We start from the raw sequence: 21125 nt of genomic DNA on the forward strand, positions 1-21125 counted from the left end.
GGGGAACCCGTCCTGGTTTTCCCTGTGAGATGGTCAGTTTCTGGGTATCTCCAAGGTGAAACCAGGCATCCCCAGCATCTGTGGGGGACCGTTGTAGAGATGAGGCAAGCTTAATGCCCAGAGTTGCTGAGTGTGTTACCTGGTTAGAGTAGGCACCGAGGCGAGAATTATCGAGTCCGTTTTGACCTAGGTCCCTTGCCCCAGGCAGCTCATTTTAGCCTACCTACTGGGTCCAGTCAAAGCACATTAGACCAGCTACCAGTCAGTGAAGACCTCACTGATTCACAGAAATCAGAACTTAATAGCATATTAAAACCCTATTCTCAAATGTTTTCAGACCTGCCCGGCCGAACACATTTGATAGAGCATAAAATTGAAGCAGAGACAGGAAAGAGTGTTAAACAGAAAGCCTACAGGATTCCAGCAGCGCAAAGACAAGATGTAAAAAGGGAAGTACAAGACATGCTCAAATTGGGGGTTATACGTCCATCTAGGAGTAACTGGTCGTCCCCCATAGTAATGATACCTAAACCGGACGGAACTACCAGGTTCTGTATGGACTTCCGGGCTTAAAAACAGTATTTCCTCATTTGATGCCTACCCCATTCCCAGAGTAGACGATCTAATAGAACGGATAGGGGAAGCCAGGTTTATCACAACGCTAGACCTCACAAAGGGGTACTGGCAGGTACCCCTTAGGGAAGAGGACAAATGCAAGACCGCCTTTTCTACCGAAGACGGGTTATTTGAATTCAACGTCCTTCCCTTTGGACTACATGGGTCGCCCGCTACATTCCAGCGGTTAATGAACACCATCCTCCATCCCTTTTCCTCCTTCTGTTCTGTCTATCTTGACGACATTGTTATTTTCAGTAACACCTGGTCAGATCACCTAACCCAAATAACTGCTATTCTGAGAGCCCTACACAATGCAGGTTTACACATAAACGCTAAAAAGTCAAGAGCTGCGTGTTCAAAAGTAAAATACCTGGGGTACATGTTGGGGGAGGGCGTCATAGCCCCTCAAGAGGAAAAGATAAAGGCCATTATGAACACCCCCTTTCCCAAAACTATAAGAAAAATAAGAGCCTTCCTAGGCCTTATAGGCTATTACAGGAGGTTCATAGACAACTTCGCAGTCATAGCCGGTCCTCTCACTGACCTCTTAAAAAAGGAAGTTAAACTCTCTGCCATTCTGAAACCTTCTGAAGAAGCCAAACAAGCCTTTAAGAGTCTCAAAGTGGCCATCACCTCCAGTCCTGATTCCTCCCAACTTTAATACACCTTTTTCCTTAGCCACTGACGCTTCCAACACCGGATTAGGTGCTGTATTCTCTCAAATCGGAGAGGACGGATTACAACATCCAGTCCTCTACATTAGTAGGAAACTACACCCTAGGGAGTGCAAATACCCCACGATAGAAAGGGAATGCCTCGCGATACGGTGGGCAAATTAAGGTACTACCTGGAAGGCAAACCTTTCGTACAATATACAGATCATGCCCCACTACAGTGGATGAATAGGACCAAAGCTCACCATCCACGAGTACTCAGGTGGTTCCATTTCCTACAGCCTTTTTCATTTACTATGAAACACCGAAAGGGCCTTGAGAATAGTAGCGCTGATTTCCTGTCCAGACACTCCCTAGTGTAAATAACCCTCTTCCTCACTGTTTCGGCACACCGTGGCACTACAGACTGTTTAGAAATTGTACAGCACAGTAGCACTGGTGTCCCCTGCACTCCGATGGTTTCCCTTAGGGCAAGTATAGAAAGAGACGCCTTTTCTGACGGTCTGTCCTTAATTCCTTTACCCGGCTGAGACCTGCGCTATTCCACCGCAGAAGATTTTAAACCGGCCCTGACAGTACCACCGGAGAAGTTACCTGAAGAGGACATAACCAGAGCAGAGACTGCACCGAGACAGAACCCTACGCCATCACGGATCCCAGGGACTTCCAAAGAGATAGACTGTCAACCAGATACAAAAAGACCTTAACAAAAATAAAACCTTACCTACCCAGATCTAGTCTACGTCCCCTTTCTGGGACCACGCCACACCACTCTATGCCGCTCTGCTCTGAACCACTCCACTACAGTCCACGCTACTCCAATGTACGCTACTCCAATGTACACCACTCCACGTCTTTCCACTCTACTCCACTCTATGACACACTGCATCACTCTTCTAACCACTCCACACTATACCGCTCTACGACACTCTAATCTATACCACAACACTCCACTGTATGACACACGGCTGAAGACTATTTCACTCCACTCTACAACGCATTACTCCACTGTATGCAGTTATATGCCACACCACACCACTTGACAACACTCCGCTCCAGTCTACGCCACACATTTTTAGTCACGTTAAGCAGCAGCCACGGTGCTGTACAACACGGCTAAAACACATTGGCAAAGCCAATAGGTCTTACATAGATGAGGCCTATCAGCTTTGCCAATGCTTTTCTTCTTTTAAACTTTGGTTGTCTGGGAGGTTGACGTCACCCAAAAGGGTGGTGTGGGCATGTTGGATGGATGAGGTGGCAAGGAGATGCGAGAATTCATCAATGAAGTCCTTGTTCTGCTTAGGAGGCCTGAAGAGGAGATGGAAGGCGGCGGTGTGGGTTGCAGAGTGAGAATCGGCACGTCCATGGAGTTCAATGTTATTTGCTGGTCTAGGGTGCAGTAGCAGGAGAGCTTACAGATGGCAGCGATGCGTCTTCCCTTACGTGCACGGTCCACACAATGGATGCTGTAGCCCGAGGGATGGATGACAAAGGTTAATCATGTTTCTGTACTATAGAGGGCATCAAACTTCTGCTAGGTGGTGAAGACTGCGATTATGGTGCGTGGAGTACTGAACAGCGAGCATGAACGAACATGAGATGAAATGTTTATTTTGTAGTTTGAGGGTGTGTGCTAGCTGGCGGGGTGGGATTGAGTTTGAGTCTGTGTGTTGTATAAATGCTATCAGAGTTCTGCATCGTCTACATCGCAGTAATTGTGGGGACTAGTAGTGTTGGGTCCTGGGTGAGGCACATGATTGTATCTGACCCGGTAAGTTTCTGTGGCGTTGGGGAGTTCTCGGCCAAGGTCCCTCCTGGTAGTAACAGGCCATGCCCTTGTGTGTGTAAAATTCCAATAAAAGTGCTCCCTATTCCCTTTTTCAATATTCATACACACATTTGTCTAGGGCTCCCGCAATCCCATTACAGACAAGTACCTTATCTCAGAACAGAAAAGGGGTTGAAACACTGGTCACGTTAAAAACGCTTTATTATAAAAGCAGCATGAGGGGTTAATTTGGAATTCACCATCCTGAGTACAAGACTCAATACATTTATATAAAAGTTTCAATATACATATTAAACAAATGCAAATGTTATCAAAAAAGTAATCTAAAAAGCGTGAGGTGCCACAAGAAATCCATGATCTTCACGGCTGGTCAAGATGGTAAAAGTTACTACGAGTGGTTTGGCCGGGGGCAGGAACCACTTTGTCCTTTCAGAACCTCGGCCCACGGAAAGCAGTAAGAGGCCCCCAAGCGGCACTCTTTAGTCTCGGGTAATCACATGACGACCCTTGTAACCATATCACGATCTCCAAGACAGGAAGCAGAATGAAGCCCGTACCAGGGGCTTCTCAGGCCCATCTCAGGATCTCCAGAATGAGGACTGAAGGAAGCCTTTGGGCAGAGGGATATCCTTGCGTTGTAGACATTGCTGGAAGAGAGCAAAGGTCAGCGTGGGTCAGCTCAAAGACACCAAGCAGAGGTGGAGGGATCAGGTGGTAAGTGGGGAGGGCATCTTAGAAAGAGGGGACAGAACTTACGGTCAGTTGGGCTAGGAAGAGCGAGTGAGGGTAGCAGGGAAGGAGAGGGGTAATACAACAGAAAGAGAAAGGACAGTAGTCTTCAGGAGGGCAAGCAGGAGAGAGAGGGCAAGTGTGAAAAAGTGGGTATAGGAGAGAGGGGATAGCAACAAGCTTAGGAGGCCGGCAGGGGTGGGGCGCGAGTGAAGCAGGGGGCGCGAGTGAAGCAGGGGGCGCGAGTGAAGCAGGGGGCGCGAGTGAAGCAGGGGGCGCGAGTGAAGCAGGGGGCGAGTGTGGTGGACTAGAGTGGCCTAGATGTTGGTGGAGTAGAGAGGCCTAGAGTAGAGAGGCCTAGAGTAGAGAGGCCTAGAGTAGAGAGGCCTAGAGTAGAGAGGCCTAGAGTAGAGTGGCCCAGCGTAGAGTGGCCCAGCGTAGAGTGGCCCAGCGTAGAGTGGCCCAGCGTAGAGTGGCCCAGCGTAGAGTGGCCCAGCGTAGAGTGGCCCAGCGTAGAGTGGCCCAGCGTAGAGTGGCCCAGCGTAGAGTGGCCCAGCGTAGAGTGGCCCAGCGTAGAGTGGCCCAGCGTAGAGTGGCCCAGCGTAGAGTGGCCCAGCGTAGAGTGGCCCAGCGTAGAGTGGCCCAGCGTAGAGTGGCCCAGCGTAGAGTGGCCCAGCGTAGAGTGGCCCAGCGTAGAGTGGCCTAGAGTAGAGTGGCCTAGAGTAGAGTGGCCTAGAGTAGAGTGGCCTAGAGTAGAGTGGCCCAGCGTAGAGTGGCCCAGCGTAGAGTGGCCCAGCGTAGAGTGGCCCAGCGTAGAGTGGCCCAGCGTAGAGTGGCCCAGCGTAGAGTGGCCCAGCGTAGAGTGGCCCAGCGTAGAGTGGCCCAGCGTAGAGTGGCCCAGCGTAGAGTGGCCCAGCGTAGAGTGGCCCAGCGTAGAGTGGCCTAGCGTAGAGTGGCCTAGCGTAGAGTGGCCTAGCGTAGAGTGGCCTAGCGTAGAGTGGCCTAGCGTAGAGTGGCCTAGCGTAGAGTGGCCTAGCGTAGAGTGGCCTAGCGTAGAGTGGCCTAGCGTAGAGTGGCCTAGCGTAGAGTGGCCTAGAGTAGAGTGGCCTAGAGTAGAGTGGCCTAGAGCAGAGTGGCCTAGAGCAGAGTGGCCTAGAGCAGAGTGGCCTAGAGCAGAGTGGCCTAGCGCAGAGTGGCCTAGCGCAGAGTGGCCTAGCGCAGAGTGGCCTAGCGCAGAGTGGCCTAGCGCAGAGTGGCCTAGCGTAGAGTGGCCTAGAGTAGAGTGGCCTAGAGTAGAGTGGCCTAGTGTAGAGTGGCCTAGTGTAGAGTGGCCTAGTGTAGAGTGGCCTAGTGTAGAGTGGCCTAGAGTAGAGTGGCCTAGAGTAGAGTGGCCTAGAGTAGAGTGGCCTAGAGTAGAGTGGCCTAGAGTAGAGTGGCCTAGAGTAGAGTGGCCTAGAGTAGTGTTGTGGAGTGGCGCAGAGTGGAGGGGCACAAACTAGCGTAGAGCTGAATGGATGGCATAGAGTAGACTGGAGTTGGATGTTGTAGAGTGGCCTAGAGTAAATTGGTGTAGAATGGACTGGCATACAGTGGGGATTTGAACAGTCTCATAGGGCAGAGTGTCGTAGAGTACAGTGTGGTAGAGCAGAGAGGCATTGAGAGGAGTGGCGTAGAGTAGCGTGGCGTAGAGTAGCGTGGCGTAGAGAGGCGTGGCGTAGAGAGGCGTGGCGTAGAGAGGCGTGGCGTAGAGAGGCGTGGCGTAGAGAGGCGTGGCGTAGAGAGGCGTGGCGTAGAGAGGCGTGGCGTAGAGAGGCGTGGCGTAGAGAGGCGTGGCGTAGAGAGGCGTGGCGTAGAGAGGCGTGGCGTAGAGAGGCGTGGCGTAGAGTAGCGTGGCGTAGAGTAGCGTAGAGAGGCGTGGTGTAGCGAGGGGTGGCGTAGAGTAGTACTGTTGCAGGATTAACTAACTAGAGCATTAATAGAGACAGCAGATGGGGTGAAAGCAACGTAAATAAGAAACCGTATGTCTGTGTGAAATGTGGGCAACCACATTGAACTAAAGAGAAAGAAAGGGAAGCCTATGGAAGCCAAACCATCGAAAGATTGCATTAAGAGTGAAAACAACTAATGGTATGCTAAAGGTGGGTTGTAAGACCACTGGATTGTAAACAATATCTCTCAAAGCACTGCGCATACTCTGTGTGAACGAGACCTCAAAAGGGGCAGTGGTCAGAGGGCAGCAGGGAGAGAGAGCAGCAGCAGCATAGACGGGAGTATGGAGAGAGATGGCAGGAGGGAGAGGGGCCGAGAGAGATGGAAGAATCACAGCATAGACAAAAGGTGGAGGACAGCAGGAAGAGAGGAGGGACGGCAGCAAGAAGAGAGGAGGGACGGCAGCAAGGAGAGATGGGGGACGGCAGCAAGAAGAGATGGGGGACGGCAGCAAGAAGAGATGGGGGACGGCAGCAAGGAGAAATGGGGACGGCAGCAAGGAGAGATGGGGGACGGCAGCAAGGAGAGATGGGGGACGGCAGCAAGGAGAGATGGGGGACGGCAGCAAGGAGAGATGGGGGACGGCAGCAAGGAGAGATGGGGGACGGCAGCAAGGAGAGATGGGGGACGGCAGCAAGGAGAGATGGGGGACGGCAGCAAGGAGAGATGGGGGACGGCAGCAAGGAGAGATGGGGGACGGCAGCAAGGAGAGATGGGGGACGGCAGCAAGGAGAGATGGGGGACGGCAGCAAGGAGAGATGGGGGACGGCAGCAAGGAGAGATGGGGGACGGCAGCAAGGAGAGATGGGGACGGCAGCAAGGAGAGAGGAGGGACGGCAGCAAGGAGAGAGGAGGGACGGCAGCAAGAAGAGAGGAGGGACGGCAGCAAGAAGAGAGGAGGGACGGCAGCAAGGAGAGATGGGGGACGGCAGCAAGGAGAGAGGAGGGACGGCAGCAAGGAGAGAGGAGGGACGACAGCAAGGAGAGATGGGGGACGACAGCAAGGAGAGATGGGGGACGACAGCAAGGAGAGATGGGGGATGACAGCAAGAAGAGAGGAGGGACGACAGCAAGGAGAGATGGGGGACGGCAGCAAGGAGAGATGGGGGACGGCAGCAAGGAGAGAGGAGGGACGGCAGCAAGGAGAGATGGGGGACGACAGCAAGGAGAGAGGAGGGACGACAGCAAGGAGAGAGGAGGGACGACAGCAAGGAGAGATGGGGGACGGCAGCAAGGAGAGATGGGGACGGCAGCAAGGAGAGATGGGGGACGACAGCAAGGAGAGATGGGGGACGGCAGCAAGGAGAGATGGGGGACGACAGCAAGGAGAGATGGGGGACGACAGCAAGGAGAGATGGGGGACGACAGCAAGGAGAGATGGGGGACGACAGCAAGGAGAGATGGGGGACGACAGCAAGGAGAGATGGGGGACGACAGCAAGGAGAGATGGGGGACGACAGCAAGGAGAGATGGGGGACGACAGCAAGGAGAGATGGGGACGGCAGCAAGGAGAGATGGGGGACGGCAGCAAGGAGAGATGGGGGACGGCAGCAAGGAGAGATGGGGGACGGCAGCAAGGAGAGATGGGGGACGGCAGCAAGGAGAGATGGGGGACGGCAGCAAGGAGAGATGGGGGACGGCAGCAAGGAGAGATGGGGGACGGCAGCAAGGAGAGATGGGGGACGGCAGCAGGGAGAGAGGAGGGACGACAGCAAGGAGAGAGGGGGGACGACAGCAAGGAGAGATGGGGGACGACAGCAAGGAGAGATGGGGGACGACAGCAAGGAGAGATGGGGGACGACAGCAAGGAGAGATGGGGGACGACAGCAAGGAGAGATGGGGACGACAGCAAGGAGAGATGGGGGACGGCAGCAGGAAGAGAGGTCAGACGGCAGCAAGGAGAGAGGAGGGACGACAGCAAGGAGAGATGGGGGACGACAGCAAGGAGAGATGGGGGACGGCAGCAAGGAGAGATGGGGACGGCAGCAAGGAGAGATGGGGGACGGCAGCAAGGAGAGATGGGGGACGACAGCAAGGAGAGATGGGGGACGACAGCAAGGAGAGATGGGGGACGGCAGCAAGGAGAGAGGAGGGACGACAGCAAGGAGAGAGGAGGGACGACAGCAAGGAGAGATGGGGGACGGCAGCAAGGAGAGATGGGGGACGACAGCAAGGAGAGATGGGGGACGACAGCAAGGAGAGATGGGGACGACAGCAAGGAGAGATGGGGACGACAGCAAGGAGAGATGGGGGACGACAGCAAGAAGAGATGGGGACGGCAGCAAGGAGAGATGGGGGACGACAGCAAGGAGAGATGGGGACGGCAGCAAGGAGAGATGGGGACGGCAGCAAGGAGAGATGGGGACGGCAGCAAGGAGAGATGGGGACGGCAGCAAGGAGAGATGGGGACGGCAGCAAGGAGAGATGGGGACGGCAGCAAGGAGAGATGGGGACGGCAGCAAGGAGAGATGGGGACGGCAGCAAGGAGAGATTGGGGACGGCAGCAAGGAGAGATGGGGACGGCAGCAAGGAGAGATGGGGACGGCAGCAAGGAGAGATGGGGGACGGCAGCAAGGAGAGATGGGGGACGGCAGCAAGGAGAGATGGGGGACGGCAGCAAGGAGAGAGGAGGGACGACAGCAAGGAGAGATGGGGGACGGCAGCAAGGAGAGAGGAGGGACGACAGCAAGAAGAGATGGGGACGGCAGCAAGGAGAGATGGGGGACGACAGCAAGGAGAGATGGGGGACGGCAGCAAGGAGAGATGGGGGACGACAGCAAGGAGAGATGGGGGACGGCAGCAAGGAGAGATGGGGGACGACAGCAAGGAGAGATGGGGGACGACAGCAAGGAGAGATGGGGGACGGCAGCAAGGAGAGATGGGGGACAGCAGCAAGGAGAGAGGAGGGACGACAGCAAGGAGAGAGGAGGGACGACAGCAAGGAGAGATGGGGGACGGCAGCAAGGAGAGAGGAGGGACGGCAGCAATAAGAGATGGGGACGGCAGCAAGGAGAGATGGGGGACGACAGCAAGGAGAGATGGGGGACGGCAGCAAGGAGCGAGGAGGGACGACAGCAAGGAGAGATGGGGGACGGCAGCAAGGAGAGAGGAGGGACGACAGCAAGGCGAGATGGGGGACGGCAGCAAGGAGAGATGGGGGACGACAGCAAGGAGAGATGGGGACGGCAGCAAGGAGAGATGGGGACGGCAGCAAGGAGAGATGGGGGACGACAGCAAGGAGAGATGGGGACGACAGCAAGGAGAGAGGAGGCTGAAGAGAGTGCAGGATAGAAAACGAGGGGCTGCAGAAAGGGATACAGAGGACATAGGGAAGGGATAGAGAGGACAGCAGGGAGGGAGATAGGCAGCAGTGGTGGAGAGGGACGGCAGTCGAGGGAGAAAGATGGCAGGAGGAGATAAAATAGCAGAGACCGGGGTGAAGCAGGAAGAGGAGGGCGGCAGAGTGAATAGCAGAGTGAGACTGCAGCGGGGGCAAACATAATGAAAGCAAGGGAGAACGGGAGAGGCATGGAGCGACAGAGTGCAACAAGGACAAGGAGGGATAACAGCAGTGAAAGGGAGGAAGGGGCAATCGAAGGAGAGCAGAATGGGGAAGGAGAGAGACAGGGGGCTGCAAAGGGAAAGAAAAAGACTAACAGGAGACAAGGAAGGAGGTCAACAGGAAAGGAGGAGGGAGGCCAGGTAGAAGGCTGCAGATACTGAGAGAAAGGGCAGCAGGAGTGAAGAAAAGAGCAATGGCGAGAGGAAGCAGCAAAGAGAGAGGGACGCAGAAAGAGAATAGAAGCATAGAAAGAGGGAAGCTGTGGAGGGGTAATAAAGGAGCATGGGTGGACACGAGGCTTGAGTAGGGTGTAATGTACCAGGGAGGAAGAGAACAGAGGGAGGGGAGAGAAACAAGGGTGCATGTCTTGCATGTAAGCTACAAGAAGCAGGCAATGGTATAAAGGGTGAATACAGGGTGGAAAAGGAGAAAGTGGAGGAGTCTGTACCACACCATAAACACGCAGCACAATGGTTACCTCCAGCAACTGCTTCAAGCGCGTGAGAGAACCCATCTGACCCGAGGAGGTGATCTTTTCAATCCTGCAGAGACAGAAAGAGGTCAGAGGGTGCAGAGGACAAAGAATTCTGTGCAGAGTGCAATCATCGGCTGTTGTACTTCATAAGGGGAGGATAATTGCTGCTTCTCTTTAGACTCAGGTTCTATAGTATGAAAGAGCTCAGAGTGAGATCTCTGCAGAGTGTAAGGTTCTGCTATAGGATAGAAGTGTGATCAAGCCAGGCTTGGGTCCGTAACTCCCCAGACTGGACCACCTCAATATTGAAATAAGCAAATAGGATATCTGAGGGGGTTATTTTGATTGGAGTTGAGATAAACCTCAGACCATTAATTCCAAAGTTTTTAAGCTTTATTTCGCTTAGTTTTGATATTTCAACAAAGACATTCATAAATCAAAAGAGAATGTCTTTTCAAAGAAACACATTAGTAAATCGCACAATTCAAACACGTTTGAAATATAACTATATACATTTACATAGTGCAAAAATAGTGAGAAAAAATAATATATGGAACGTTTTTGCAAACAAATAATAACAAATCAGTGATCACAAGATAAACATCAACAACTCATGTGTGCCAGCCTGAAATTAAACCAGTCCTACATTCATATTAACACCAGACACACACTCCTTTTCGAAACACGTGTTTCCTGTCCTGCCTGTGAGGGGATGGGGATACCTACCCTACGGGTGCGTGTTGTCAGAAGCTGCTGAGGGCATGAACATTGCTGCTGGTTTGGAAGCATAGTAGCAAGTTGGATTGATATTTCCCGCAGTATAAAGACAGAATTACAGGAAACAGATACGATTTGGGAGCAGCTAATGTTTTAAAGCGTCCGCTTCAATTATGGGTTTTTTCGATTTTAAGATAATGGACTGACACCACTGAGTTGTCCCACACGTCACATACATTTGAAGTTTTGATCACAATATACGATTTGAAGCAACGTTTCTGGACATCATTTCCTGTGGAGAAACTCCACACCACAATTAAGAGCCAAAATACTAAGTCCAAGTCCTGCAGAGAATCCCGGATTTGTTAGGAATTCGAAACGAGTTGGCTTGGAGCATGGGGGACTGTTGATGGGGTGTGTCGTGAGGAATGTTAAATATTTCCCTCAGCAGCTTCTGACAACACCCACCCGTAGGGTAGGTATCCCCAGGACAGGAAACACGTGTTTCGAAAATGAGTAACTGTCGGTCTGGTGTTAATATGAATGTAGGACTGGTTTAATTTCAGGCTTGCACACGAGTTATTGATGTTTTTCTTGTGATTAGTTATTATTTATTTGCAAAAACGTTCCATATATTTTTTCACACATTTTTTTTACACTATGTAAATGTTGTATTTAGTTCTATTTCAAACGTTTTTGAATTGTGCGATTTACTAATGTGGTGTTTCTTTGAAAAGAGATGCTCTATTGATTTATAAACGTCTTTGTTGAAATATCAAAAATAAGCGAAATAAAGCTTAAAAACGTTGGAATTAATGGTCTAAGGTTTATCACAAATCTAATCAAAATAACCCCCCCCCCAGACATCCTGTTTGCTTATTTCAATAGTATAGAAGATTGCAGAGCGAGGTCGCTGCTTCTCTGCAGAGTATAAGGTTCTGTTATAGTATAGAAGAGAACATAGATAGCTGCTTCTCTGCAGAGTATAAGGTTCTGCTATAGTGTAGTAGGGCACAGTGAGATCGCCGCTTCTCTGTAGAGTGTAAGGTTCTGCTATAGTATAGAAGAGCAGAGTTAAGGTTGCTGCCTTTCTGCAGCGTAAGGTTCTGCTATAGTATAGAAGAGCACAGCGTGAGAACAAGTTACTTACCTTCAGTAAAGATATATCTGTAAGAAACATAGGTCAGTAATAGATTCCTTACCTTAGAAGTACCCTAAGGCGTCAGACTGGATCCGGAAAGTTTTTTCGTCAGCAGTACCTCTGCGCGTCGGAAGGTGGCATCGGTCGGCTACGCGTTCGTCGTTGGCGTCGTGGTTGCCGGGATGATGTCGCATTAGCTACTAAGTCCCTGACGTCAGTTCTGTACACGACTTTCCGCGCCAGAAGCGCAGAGCCCTGCAAGACACTGACCACTGGTGCACAAAACTAGGGCCCTGAAAGGATGTACTTAACCCTAGAAATCAGTTCGCAGAACGGGGAGGATGGGTAGGGCGGTTAGGAATCTATAACCTAACCTATGTTTCTCACAGATCTATTATTACCGAAGGTAAGTAACTTGTTCATTTGAAAGAAACAGTTATAGATTCCTTACCTTAGAATAACTACCCCAGCAATACCAACCCCGGAGGTGGGTATGCGAATCAAGATCACACCAGAAATGCCTGGAGAACAGAACGGCCAAAAAAGCGGTCTCTCTGGACTTGGCTGTAATGTAAATGTAAATGTAAATGTAGTATACTTGTAAAGCGCACAGCTGCCCCAGCAACGGGGCGTCCCGGCGCTGTATAACTCTGGGGAACCCGTCCTGGCTTTCCCTGTGGGATGGTCCCTGCTGGGAGTCCCCAAGGTGGAGCCAGGCATCCCCGGAATTGGTGGGGCTGTTGTGGAGATTAGGCAAGCTAATGCCCAGAGTTGCCGAGTGGAACCCCTGATTAGAGTAAGCACCGAAGCGAGAATTATCAAGTCCGCTGACCAAGGTCCACGACCCTGCCGCGTCGGGAATTGAACCCTGGTCCCGGGCTGACTTCTGCTCTCAGGCCTGCTGCCTCTAACCAGTGAGCCACACTACTCCACTGTAAAGGCAGTAGTGTCTCGTAAATGTGTGCAGTGAAGCCCACATAGCTACCTGACAGATGTCATTTAGAGGGACTCCTCGTCCCAAAGCAGTAGTAGCTGCCGTTGCCCCGGTGGAATGGGCACATAGCCCCACTCGAGGCTCCTCCTTTGCCAGAGAACAGCAGGCTTTGATACACAAAACGACCCATCTGGAGATAGTCCGCTTGTGTACAGCCCGAACTTTCTTGGCACCTATGTAGCGAACAAAGAGCTGATCATCCACCCGGAATAGTTTGGTTCGATCCAGATAAAAGGAAAGCGCACGTTTTGGGTCCAGACGGTGGAGCCTCTCTTCCTCTTTTGAAGGATGCGGAGGCGGACAGAAGGTGGGCAAAGTGATGGTTTGCCCAATGTGAAAGGAGGTGACAACCTTGGGAAGGAAAGATGGATGAGTCCGGAGGACAACCTTGTCTGGATGTGCAGACAGAAAAGGAGGCTTGGATGAAAGAGACTGGAGCTCACTTCTTCTGGCAGATGTGATGGTCACCAGGAATGCAGTCTTAAGAGTTAAAAGTCTTAAAGGAAAGTAGTGAAGCGGCTCGAAGGGAAAGCACATTAAATAAGTCAAGACCAAATTCAAGTCCCACTGAGGCATATCAAAGGGAATAGGAGGAAAGAGAGGAGTTATGCCTTTTAATAAACGATTTACAACCGGGGACTTGAAAAGAGAAGGCTGATCTAGAAGCCGAAGAAAGGCAGAAATAGCCGAAAGATAGCCCTTCACAGTGCCCAGAGCAGAGCCCTGCTGGGCCAAAGAAAGGAGCAACAAGAGAACCTCAGAAAGAGGGGCAGAAAGGGGATCCACAGCCTTTCCTGTGCACCATGCCACAAATTTGTTCCACTGTCAGGCGTATACAGTTGTGACGGGGCGGTGAGCGCCCCCGACATGGAACAGGGGATTGCTACGGACTGGTGGTCCGCTATACCTTTGACACCCCTTTCTGTTCCTCTTGCACAGACTGCTGACACCGATCCAGAGGAATGGTTTCCCACGGAGGCGGAAACGGTGTGGTATGACCAGGAGGGAATGGTGCAGGGTCCCCTTAACTCAGGAACACGGAGACCCATGGCCCCGCCCCCTGATGACGACGCGGAACTAAAAGCCGGAAGAAACACCAAGAGGACGAACGGCGATTCCCAGGAGGTGGACGGAGTACTGGAGTGGAGACGGAGAGAAGACCCGACGAGCAGCAGAAACGAAGAGGACGAAGACGAGCGGAGCCCAGCTGATTCCATCAAGCCAGGAGGCCACCGATTCCGCGACTCGCCCTGCCACGGTCCCACGGGAGGAACGTGGCTGCACAAGGTACGGGGCAAAGTAGCGGCTGGGTGGGGCGTAGCGGACAGCCAGAGACCCTGTAGCCAGTGTATATAGCCTAAAGCCTCTGTGTCCCTTTCCCTTCACGAGCACTGTAGGCCCTGTATATAACTGCGCACTTGGTTTCCTTCACACCCGGCCCTATTACTATTGTTTGGAACGCCCCTTTGACCTCCGCTTTCTCCTGTCTTCTTTTCCGGTCCGGTCGGAGAGCGGCCAGCGAACCAGTAGAGCCAACCCTTTACACCGGCAAGACCAGACAGAGCGAGCCAGTCCATCGGCGAAGACAGCCTCAGCCTGGAGTACTCGGCCTTCCCTCGGAGAGTCAAAACGGAGTCAAGCGAGTTTGCCAAACTGAGAGAGACTAGCAAAAGGAGAAAAGCGTATCTCAAAATAAAACCTTCTTTACGAGCACTGTTCCCTGGCTCAGTCTCGCTTGATACAACTCCCCCTGACCCTGCCCCCTTACAACAGTCTTAGTGGAGGGACGCCCGCTGCCAAGATTACATCACTAACTTCGGGAGGCAAGTCAAATGATGTCAACTGCCGCAGCTCAATCTACACGCAAGGAGGTGGAGGCTGGGCAGGTTCGGGTGGAGGACCGTCCCCCTACTGCTGTAACAGAAGATCCTCCCTAGGAAGTTGGATCAGAGGATCGATGGCAATGTTGAGCAGCTCGGGATACCAGACTCTTCGTGCCCAATCCGGAGCCACCAGAATGACTTGGGCCCGGTCGTGCTTCATCTTCGTCAGCACTCTGGGCAGAAGTGGCATAGGCAGAAAGACGTACAACAGACCGCAACTCCACTCATGACGAAAAGCGTCTCCGAGCAAGTCGGCCTTGGAAATTCCAACGCGCAGAATTGCTGACATTCGGTGGCGAATAGATCTAACCAAGGCTCTCCCCACTGTTGAAAGAGACCTTGCACCACCTCCGAGTGAAGACGCCATTCGTGATCCATCATGCACCGGCGGCCAAGTTCGTCGCCCTGGCGTTCAGGGACCCTGGCAGGTGTTGAACCACCAGGGATATGCCCTGATGTTCTAGCCATCTCCTGAGGCGGAGGGCCTCTCGCCATAGGGTCCACGACCACACCGTGCCTTGTTTGTTGCAGTACCACATGGCAGTGGTGTGGTCTGTGAACACCTGCACTACTCTTCCCCGGACAAAGGGGAGGAATGCCTTGAGTGCGAGACGGATCGCCCGGAGCTCTAGAAGGTTGATATGGAGCCCTGACTCCGCCAGAGACCAGAGGCCTCTGATCTCCGCCTCTCCCATGTGGACGCCCTATCCCAGAATGGATGTGTCCGTCACCACTGTGTACTCTGGTTGGGGAAGGGAGAGGGATCTGCCGTTGACTCAATCCTGGTTCGTGAGCCACCACTGCAATTATTGTGCAGTACCCTCCGAGATCTGTACGCAATCGGACAGATTCCCCTGATGCTGTGCCCACTGGAACTTCAGGTCCCACTGCAGAGCCCGAATATGCCACCTGGCATGATCGATCAGCAGGATGCAGGAGGCCATCAGGCCCAGCAGCCTCAGGGTCATCCTGAAAGAAACCCGGGATAGAGGCTGAAAGATCGGAACCATAGCATGAATATCCCGGACTCGCTGTTCGGGAGGATAAACCCGAAACAGCGTTGTGTCCAGAACCGCTCTGATGAAGAGGATCTTCTGAGAGGGGATCAGGTGTGACTTCGGCACATTGATGGAGAACCCCAGCGAATGCAGGAGGTCGGCCATACTCAGGTCTGGAGGTGGGAGACGAAAGTCCGGGACGAGCCCGCCTTCAACAGCCAGTCGTCGAGATAGGGGAAGACTGGAACCCCTGATCTGCGCAGATGAGCTGCGACCCGAGGGGCGCTGGTGAGGCCAAAGGGGAGCACAGTAATCTGAAAGTGCTCGTGGCCTACCGTGAACCGCAGGTAACGCTGGTGTGCCGGCAGGACGGGAATGTAGAAATAAGCGTCCTGCAAGTCCAACGCTACCAACCAGTCTCCATGGTCGAGGGCAGACCAGACCTGAGCGAGCATCAACATCTTGAACTTATTCTACCGGAGGAAGCGGTTGACGTTCCTGAGATCCAAGATAGGACGCAAGCCCTTATCCTTCTTGGGTACCAGAAAGTAGTGGGAGTAACAACCACGACCTACTTCTGGGGCAGGAACGCGATCGATTGCTCCCTTTGCCACTAAGGAGCCGTGACTTCCTGTTGGAGAAAGCCCATGTGATCCTCTGACATACGGTGGTACTGGGGTGGCATGGCTGGAGGGTTAGCCACAAGGGGGAGGGAGTAGCCCCTTCAGACTATCTGCAAAACCCACCTATCCGACGTGATGGTGCGCCAGTGGGGGAGGTGATGGCGGATCCTTCCGCCCACTGGCGTTTGATGAGCCTGAATTGTCGGATTAGGAAGGTTTCGAGGCTGCTGCAGAGGGGGGGGTTGGTAAACTGGCCCGCTCGCTGGCCCCTTGAACCACGGCGGTGGTTCCCACGTCCCTGGCCGTGCGAAGGTTGGGGGAACTTGCGTCGGCTTGTGGCTCTGGGTGGAACGTAGTGGGGCACCCCTTGCGTAGCCACGAGAGGGGCAAAAAGCAGACTGCTCAGAGTGGCTGGAGAGGCCCAAGGACTTGGCCATAGCCCGTGAGTCCTTGAAACGCTCTAGAGCGGAGTCCGCTTTGTCGCCTAAAAGGCAACAGCCATCAAAGGGCATGTCCATAAGGGTATTCTGGACATCCCCAGAAAAGCCAGTCGATCTCATCCAGCGTAGCGTCTAAGGGCTACCGGCGTGGAAAATGTCTAAAGAGCGGTGGTATCCATCCCACAACGGATGGTAAACTTTGCTGCATCCCTCCCGGCGGCAACAGCTTGGGAGAGCACTGTCTGGGCCTCCTCCGGACACTGAGGCAGCACTTGATCAACAGTGTCCCACACAAAGTGGAATAACGGCCCAATAAACATGCGGTGTTCACCGACCGCATTACCAAGTTAGCAGAAGAGAAAATTTTCTTCCCAAGATGATCCAGCTTCTTGAATTCCCTATCTGGTGGAGCGGTATGGAATGCGCTCTTGGAGGTAGGGTGTTGGGAGAGGAAAGTGGGGTCGCCCGCAGCCGGGCGGTGGCGTCTGGCAATTATCCTATCCACGGGAGCCCCCGTGTTGGGCCTGGACTAGATGCCCAAAAGGACGTCTGTGAGGGCTTCATTGACCGGCAGCAGGGACTCCTAAGACCTCGCTTGTGGTTAAAGCACCTCTGTCAGGAGGTTAGTCCTGACATCCACTGTAGGGAGCTCGAGGTTGAGAGCCTCGACCGCCCTACGCAACACCACTGTGTATGACACTCCCTCCTCCGTAGTCACAGTAGGAGGAGACAACATGCCAAGGTCAGGGGAGGTATCAAGGCCACTGACATCCCCCAGGTCCACTCTCCAGTCCGGATCATACTCCAACTGTTCGGTCAAAAGGGTCACCTAACCCCTCCCATTCCTCCTCCTCATCCTCTGGGTGCCAATCTGGCCTAAAAAGGACCCCAGGAGTGAATAGGGGCACAAAAACCCTGCTTGGCGCCAGATCCAGCAACGCCGGTCTGGCTCCGTATCCACATAAGGATGGAGGCCGGGGTCTATGCCGGCCAGGGGCACTACCGGCGTCTAATGCGGGTGTGGTGCCGGAGGAAGCAGCGCCGTTGGAGGCGTAATAAGGTCAATCGGTGCTGATCCAGATCGAGGCCTGGATCCATGGGGGACCTCCGTTGCCAGAGCTGCTGACGGAGATGGCCTAGGCCCCCCAACCGAGTGGGCCCAAAGGCACGCCGGCGGGTTCGGGCTGCCCAAAGATGGCGCGCATCGCCTCGTAAAATTTACGAAGCTGGGCACTCCGGGTCCTGGGAAGGGAGGGAAACTGAGTCTGCTTTTCAGGATCTGCACGCGGAGCCGCGGGAAGGGAACTGCCCGCATCTCTCGTCGAGTCAGCCGACCGACAGGGAGAAGTCGAAGAGCGACAATGCTTCTTCGACTTACCTGACCCAGAGTGCAAAGACTTAAAGGATGAGTGATGATGGCTCCTTGATCGGTCCCTCGAACTCCCTCGCGACCGGGACCTCGAACGGCATGGAGCAGATTGCCGGCGCACTAGAAGCTTCCGGGACTGCTCCAGCAAAGCCTTCGGAGCCATGGACCGGCAGTCGGAGCGCGACTTGGGGTTGTGGTTGCGCTCCAAGCAAAAGAGGCACAGGCGGTACGTATCCGTAACAGACTTCAGACGAGAACAGGACCCGCAAGCCTTGAAGCTGGGCATCCCTACATTCTTTCAGATAAGATTGTTTAACCCCTTCGGTGCTGCGGACAGGCCCCGGCCATCCCACATGACGTTGGGCATGTGCGGAGGACAGCTGGGGGCCGTCCGAACCCCACCCACTGATTAGAACGCCCGCACAGCGGCGAAATTCATGCTGCGGTCAATGGGTTAAACGTTACACAGTCTAACTCATTGACTTTTAGCGCCAGTATGGTCCCTGAGGAGTGGCAGCGTGCTCTACAAGTACAAGAGTGGCAGGCGATGTTGCCATGGTGCGGACAGCTGATTTGCTACAGGCCTCCTTGGTGGGGTAGAGGTCCGCCACTACCTGGCAGCTGCTGAACTGAGGGTCAGAGTTGGCCTGACTGAGGAAGCCTGCCTCCCAGACTCGTGAACAAGGTGCTGGTCGAGGGTCTCTGGTCGACTCTTACCGTGGGAAGTAATCCTCCTTTATTAGCTGAATCAACTTCAAGAACTGGACCTGGTACTGCTTCATGAGCGCATTCCCGCACACCTGCAAGAGTGAAGAACAGATGAGACGTGGACATGGACAGAAGAGTCTCTGCACCCTACACATGCACACATTAGGACAACGCAAGATGAACCAACATCATCAGGAACCCTCACACACCTGCACATGGACGGAACAGTCTCTGCTCCCTACACACAGACACCCGAGGAGGAAAATGCAAGATGAGCCAACAGCATCAGGAACCTTCACACACCTGCACATGGACAGAAGAGTCTCAATGCTCCCTACACATGGACACCAGAGAAGGACAACAAAAGACGAGCCAACAGCAACAGGAAACCTCACACCTACACAGGATAGAAGAGTCTCAATGCTCCCAACACAGGGACACCTGCGGAGGACAACACAATATGAAGAACCAACAGCATCAGGAACCCTCACACACCTGCACATGGACAGAAGATTCTCTGTACTCTCTACCCACGGACACCTGAAAATGACAACGCAAGATGAGCCAAGAGCATCAGAAACCCTCACACACCTGCATATGGACTGAAGAGTCTCAATGCTCCCTACACACGGACACCTGAGAAGGTCAACGCAAGATAAGCCAGCAGCATCAGGAACCCTCACACACCTGTATATGGACAGAAGAGTCTCAATGCTCCCTACACACGGACACCTGAGAAGGTCAACGCAAGATAAGCCAGCAGCATCAGGAACCCTCACACACCTGTATATGGACAGAAGAGTCTCAATGCTCCCTATACACGGACACCTGAGAAGGTCAACACAATATGAAGAACCAACAGCATCAGGAACCTTCACACACCTGCACAAGGACAGAAGAGTCTCAATGCTCCCTACACAGGGACACCTGCGGAGGACAACAATATGAAGAACCAACAGCATCAGGAACCCTCACACACCTGCACATGGACAGAAGATTATCAATGCTCCCTACACACGGACACCAGAGAAGGACAACAAAAGATGAGCCAACAGCAACAGGAACCTTCACACACCTGCATATGGACTGAAGAGTCTCTGCTCACTACACACAGACACCTGAGGAGGTCAACGCAAGATAAACCAGCAGCATCAGGAACCCTCACACACCTGTATATGGACAGAAGAGTCTCAATGCTCCCTATACACGGACACCTGAGAAGGTCAACGCAAGATGAGCCAACAGCATCAGGAACCCTCGCACACCTGCACATGGACAGAAGAGTCTCAATGCTCCCTATACACGGACACCTGAGAAGGTCAACGCAAGATGAGCCAACAGCATCAGGAACCCTCACACACCTGCACAAGGACAGAAGAGTCTCAATGCTCCCTACACACAGACACCTGACGAGGACAACGCAAGATGAGCCAGCAGCATCAGGAACCCTCACACACCTGCACATGGACGGAGCAGTCTCTGCTCACTACACACAGACACCTGAGGAGGAAAATGCAAGATGAGCCAACAGCATCAGGAATCTTCACACACCTGCACATGGACAGAAGAGCCTCAATGCTCCCTACACACGGACACCAGAGAAGGACAACAAAAGACGAGCCAACAGCAACAGGAAACCTCACACCTACACAGGATAGAAGAGTCTCAATGCTCCCTACACAGGGACACCTGCGGAGGACAACACAATATGAAGAACCAACAGCATCAGGAACCCTCACACACCTGCACATGGACAGAAGATTCTCAGTACTCTCTACCCACGGACACCTGAAAATGACAACGCAAGATGAGCCAAGAGCATCAGGAACCCTCATACACCTGTACAGGGACAGAAGAGTCTCAATGCTCCCTACACACGGGCACCTGAGAAGGTCAACACAAGATGAGCCAATCGCATCTGGAACAGCGTATAAGAAGCATTTCTGCAGTGGCTTCTGGGGACATAATAAAAAATCCCTGAGATTCATGTCATCTGACAGTAAGGTCAGGTGTTGTTTCCCCTGGGACAGTGTTGAGGTTCTTAGCCACTCTAGGCATAACGTCCCAAACACTGTAATGATATCACCAACCCAGACTGTTCTCTTTGTACATAGCGCTGGCAAGGCCTATGGATACTAAACCCTTCGGTGGTACCCCTGAATCATGACTGACACCTATTTGTGTCGATAGGCCAGACCAACCATCCCTTCCAATTGGGGTGAGATGAATTGTACGAGCCATCATGTAGAATGTCATCTAATGTATCCTCACTATGTTATGTATAATTTGCCATCCCTCAAAGTGTTAAAGTGAGGGAATCCATGGTGTGTTCAAGTCTGTTGAACTGTGTCGTTCAGGAAAGTTATCTGATGTCGTATGAGGCATACTCTAAAGAAGGCCTAAATTCCCTGAA

At 53.0% G+C, this 21125-nt stretch overlaps 1 protein-coding gene across 2 annotated transcripts in view; it reads right to left on the bottom strand.

Moving 5' to 3' along the window:
- Positions 1-3267: 3267 nt before the first annotated feature.
- Positions 3268-21125, bottom strand: part of GLE1 (GLE1 RNA export mediator) — a 171872-nt gene continuing 154014 nt past the window's right edge. For both annotated transcript variants that reach the window (XM_078646606.1, XM_078646607.1), the window contains 3 exons: positions 18722-18804; positions 9843-9906; positions 3268-3731 (listed from right to left, as the gene is read on the bottom strand). In XM_078646606.1, coding sequence (XP_078502732.1) covers positions 3663-3731; positions 9843-9906; positions 18722-18804 — 216 coding nt within the window. In that variant the 3' untranslated portion in view covers positions 3268-3662. The remainder of the gene's footprint in view (positions 3732-9842; positions 9907-18721; positions 18805-21125) is intronic.

The sequence above is a fragment of the Lissotriton helveticus genome, chromosome 5_2, assembly GCF_964261635.1.
Source record: "Lissotriton helveticus chromosome 5_2, aLisHel1.1, whole genome shotgun sequence".
Classification (NCBI taxonomy): Eukaryota; Metazoa; Chordata; class Amphibia; order Caudata; family Salamandridae; genus Lissotriton; species Lissotriton helveticus.